A 5000-nucleotide genomic window follows, 5' to 3' on the forward strand; every position below is an offset into this window, starting at 1 on the left:
TATTTCAGTGTTTTTCCTTCACCCTGAGATGTTGACATGCACGTTATCTATTACGCATGCAAGCTGGAAGGGAGCCAATGGAGGAGGAGGAGGAGGAGGAGGAGGAGGAGGAGGAGAGAGAAAAATGCGAGTTATCAGGTCACGAATAGGTGATAAGAGGGGCACAGTGGAGCACGACAGACACCTGCCTCTCCTGTGACTCATCCAGCTAATGATTTCCTCTTCTCCTCCACAGATCGAATGCTGGATGACCTGAAGACAACGGTGGGCAGCGACGCAGAGATGGTAGATGGGCGCTCCGACGGTAGCCTCGTCTCCTCCTTCAGGTAATTCTTTTCTCTTCTTACTCTTTGTGAAATTCTTTTCTTCAAGTATTTCTCCATTCCAAAAATACATTTCTTATTTTTTTTTTACAATAATACTCGTAGTTTTGCACTCTTTTTCTCTTTTGTTGAAGGAATTATATCTACTCTTTTTTTCTCTTATATTTCACGTGTATATTATTCCTTCATTTGGTTTCTTATAACTTATCTCAATTCGTAAGGTCGTTATCATTCACCTAGAAGATGAAAGTCTCTCTCTCTCTCTCTCTCTCTCTCTCTCTCTCTCTCTCTCTCTCTCTCTGTACAGGTTCTTCTTTACCTCGCCTGAAGCCACGACCGTTATGAACCATTACCTTTTCCACTCACTTCCTTTTGAACCTTGAATTAATGCACAATCAACCAACTAATTTCCTGCTGTCACGAATCTCTCAGGTGATTTCCTTCCAAGCTAATTATGCAACTACGGGCCAAAGTAAAAGTATTTTCATCTGTGTCTGTGGCAAGCAAAACATGATCTTGCTATATACGTTCATTAATTTAGTCCCAGCTTTTCCCTGTCTTGTAGCTGATCGAAATTTCCCTCATAGTTCCGAACTTTTGCATCGAACGTTTTTAAGTTATCAACAGTCCATGTTTTTAAGTGATTTAAATCCATTCGCAAGCTTCTTAGATCTTATTACACTTCAATATCTCGTGACACCAATTTAGTCGATAGGGTAAGAACGTCTGACTGATTGGCTGTGTCTTGGTGCCGCAACAACCAAGTCACATGACGTGGCGTGGAGAGCGCGAGCAAGCTTTTGCCTTGTTGCTGGGTGCCGTAGTCAGCCTGGGTGAGTACTAGTGCTGGGGGAGCGAAGTAACCAGCAGAAAGCACACTCATGCACTGGCCTCGACCACCCATCCCGCCCTACCCAGTAGTACGGCGAGGCGGCGAGGCTTGCGCTGAGACGCAATGCGCTCACAGAAGAATGAATGCAAACCAGGAACTGATCTTTAAGTGTCGTAAAAACCAGTCCATGGTGACAGCGTTCGTGATAAGACTTCTATTGAGGGAACCTTGAATTGTCTTCCAGGAATAGAGAAGCAAGAAAAAAACATAACAAAATATTAACGGATAGCAGGAAACAAATACACATGCACGTGAGGAGGTTACACGCTGCTAATCTTAGTGTTGGTTGAAGGGTACAAGTGACGTGGGGAGGCTACAGGGATTAGTCAGCTACTCAAAAAAACACCACGCCTTGGTAAGAAAAAAAAATAAATAAATAAACAGTGACGGATGGCGTGACATGTCAATCATTATAAAGGTGACGCTATAAATACAGCTAATGGGAGGAGAGAGAGAGAGAGAGAGAGAGAGAGAGAGAGAGAGAGAGAGAGAGAGAGAGAGAGAGAGAGAGAGAGAGAGAGAGAGAGAGAGAGTGCGCGCAAGACAACTCAAGCAACCAGACACACTCCAAGGCCGAGCTGAAGAGAAATGACAGCTTGAGGCCACGAGGATAAAAAAAAAAAAAAAAAAAGGCAGAAAAAAAGTATGAGGAGGAAATACAGTAACAAGCGGCACTCACTAAAAAAAAGTGAACATCGAAGGTCATAAATCTCTCCAGAAAGGAAGAGTGTTGTAGGGAACGCCAGGAAATGAGTGTGCATGGCGATGTGTGGGCAGGCGAGCGGACACACAGTCTCTCTCTCTCTCACACACACACACACACACACACACACACACACACACACACACACACACACACACACACACACACACACAAAGCTACAATTATACACAAAAAAGGAAAACACAGGTCACAAGCTTATAATTTCTTCTGAGGGAAAAAAGAGAGAGAAAGAGAGAAAGAAAGGAGGGAGCGAGGAGGAAAATAAAAAGACGAAGGAAGAAAGAAAAAGGAGAAATGCAGGAAGGTTGAGAAGGGATGGAGGAAACAACAGCAACCTCTCCCATCCCCCTACCCCATCCACCCCAACCGCCCATCACCACATACATCCTCCTTATCGCCTCCACCATCGCACTCCTCCACCACTCCACTCCACTCCCCTTCATTACTTCCACAACCTTCACCCGCAACACCTCCACCCACACCCACTCCACCACTATCAGCACCCCCCCACCCCGCCACCACCACTTCCACTACCTCCCACGCTTCATCCACCACCACCATCACCACTACCTTACCCTACCTGTCTCCGTCTTCCCCTTCTTCCCTTCCCCATCCCCGACCCCGCTTATCCCTCCACTTCCCCAAAACGGCCCCGCGGGGAAAGGTTTTTGCTGCGCCTCAGTACACACGAAGGGCATGTGGAAACTTAGGCTCTCTGGCAGATACTTCACTTCCAATAAACATTCTCTCTCTCTCTCTCTCTCTCTCTCTCTCTCTCTCTCTCTCTCTCTCTCTCTAACAATCCCCAAGGCAGTACAAACAAATATACATCAAGTGGAGTGTTTCTAAGTCTCGCTCTCGCCTCTGTGGTTCCGTCTTATGCATTGTACTACACGTAGGTTAAGTTCATGTAGGTCAGGTTAGGTTGGGTTATGTTCGGTTAGATTCAGGTAAGTTAAGTTAGGTTAGGTTACATTAAGGTAGGTTTCGCTAGAGTCATGTATCTTCGGTTTATTTACGAATCCTGTTTCCTTTCACGTTTCTGCGTCTTATCTCGATTGTTACTTGTTATTTGTTATTTGTGGTGTTTGTTCAAGGCTCCGCTCCACTGCGAGGCAGCGCTCAGCAGAGCCTCCCTCAAAAACAACTAGTATCTATAATTGTCTTTGATTTCCATGCCGTTAAAATCATAAACTTCCTTGAACAAATATGTCTTCAATTTCTTTTTGAAGATATCGATCCTGGCACAACTTTTGATATCACTCGGCAGTTTATTGTAAATCCTTGGTGCGTATCTTGCAAATACTCGACATCCCATGTCAAGGTTATTTCTTGGCTCGAGAAGTTAGTGAGAGGTTTTTTTCATGCAATAATATGCGTGAAAAGCGGAGCACCACTACAGAACTAGCAAGTATATGCGCGCGCACCGCGGAAGTTAATATTGTTTTGCAGGATATTTTCAGGATTCTAATGATAATCTAACAAGGATTCTGTTTCATAAGGGGTAAAAGCAAACACCCATAGGAAGCAAATTGATCCTTTCTACGCTCAAAATAAACAGTGATGAGAAGAAAAAGCCCTCCAAAATATAAACCTAAGAAAAATAACGCCATCAACATACGTAGTGTGTTTGAGTCACACCTTACCAAGACACCACAAACCCTCACACACTATAAGTAAACCCGCATGGCGCCTATATGTAGAAAGTGCCTTGCTAAATAAACAAAACAAAGGAAAATAGGACAGCTGTGTACGTCCATGTATTTTTCGATGCATGTTTATTTTCTGTCTTTTATTTTTCTTTAATTCCTTGTCTTGTTAGCCTTGTGCAGTGTCTTTGTATTCACCTCAATACATCCTGCACTTGCCTCTCCATTATGCCTTACTCCCCGTCATCCTTGCGGCCTTTCTACTTCATTAACTCCAATGCAATTTACTTTAAGATCTTGTCGGCTTTTTTTGGTCGAGAAAAGTCTTCTCCATTTTATTCTCAATGTTACGGCTGTCTTGGCCACATCACACTGGTCTATTTCCCTCACCTGACGAGGCCCCAGCACCCCTGATCTTCTGTTGGTCTCCTGTGCTCGCCTCTTCTTGAACAGGTTTCCCACACTCCCTACAGTATTACCAAATGTTTCTAACTCCCTAAGATGACAACTTCTTCCTTCAAGGTTATCTAAAAAATCATTTTTCCACTGTGCATCTGCCTCACGCACGCTTGGTTCCCTGTGCCTCGCGTCTCTCCCTTAGTTGTCCGTAAATATTCTAAGCACTCGAAAAGGTGAGATGACGGCTCCGTGCGGTTTCTGACTCTATTCTCGCTGTTCCATCCCAGAACCTCCTACTGCGACGAAAGGCCAGAGAGCTTCGTGGAAATATTCAGGTAATGCCACAAGCAAGCCGTCTTCCCTCCACTGCCACCCTGTGCTCGCCTCGGCAGAGGAAGGAGCGCCCCACATAGTCTACATGACACGTAGTTTGCTGCAAAGTTTACGAGTAGAAGAAATTAATTAGTTTAGTCTTGACGTCACCTGCATGACAGTGTATAGATGAGTGGTTTATCTCTTGTAGATGCCGTTTGTGTATACTTACTTGCCCCTCGGCGGCGGCGGGAGGCTTTGTGCTTCACACCTCTCGTTTGCCACTGAATACTTCAGCAACAGTCGGAGTCTCGGGCAAGGCGCCTTCTAGAAACCGTTTGGTATGGGCTTCAGCCTCAGTCGGGGTAAAAATGTGACTGATTCTAACTGCCTGGCCAACACTTGTGTTCTGGCAACTCAGAAGGACGAGGCAGAATCAGTCAGTTTTCCCTGCTCATGATGTGCTGGCGTGTGTAGCGCGAGGCATGACATCACGCCCTCGGCTGCCTTTACTTCCAACGCCCAGCATTCAAGCGATACGAGCCGCCAAAGGTGTGTGAAAGGTGGCTAGGAGGCAGTGGTGGTAGTGGTGGTGCTGGCGGATGCAAGTATATCTAACTGCTCTTGCCTTCGCCCCCGCATTCATCCATCCCGCCATCACCTCGCCTCCACCACTTCCCGCCCTTGACGCCTCCCTCCAC

General features: G+C 45.7%; 1 protein-coding gene across 1 annotated transcript in view; it reads left to right on the plus strand.

Moving 5' to 3' along the window:
* The window catches only part of LOC123516519 (collagen alpha-1(XI) chain-like), a 75388-nt gene that overhangs the window by 54929 nt on the left and 15459 nt on the right, over positions 1-5000 (plus strand). Inside the window, 2 exon segments of the mRNA XM_045275940.1 lie at positions 236-326; positions 4275-4322. Coding sequence (XP_045131875.1) covers positions 236-326; positions 4275-4322 — 139 coding nt within the window.

This window comes from Portunus trituberculatus, chromosome 41 (genome assembly GCF_017591435.1).
Source record: "Portunus trituberculatus isolate SZX2019 chromosome 41, ASM1759143v1, whole genome shotgun sequence".
NCBI classification, from domain to species: domain Eukaryota; kingdom Metazoa; phylum Arthropoda; class Malacostraca; order Decapoda; family Portunidae; genus Portunus; species Portunus trituberculatus.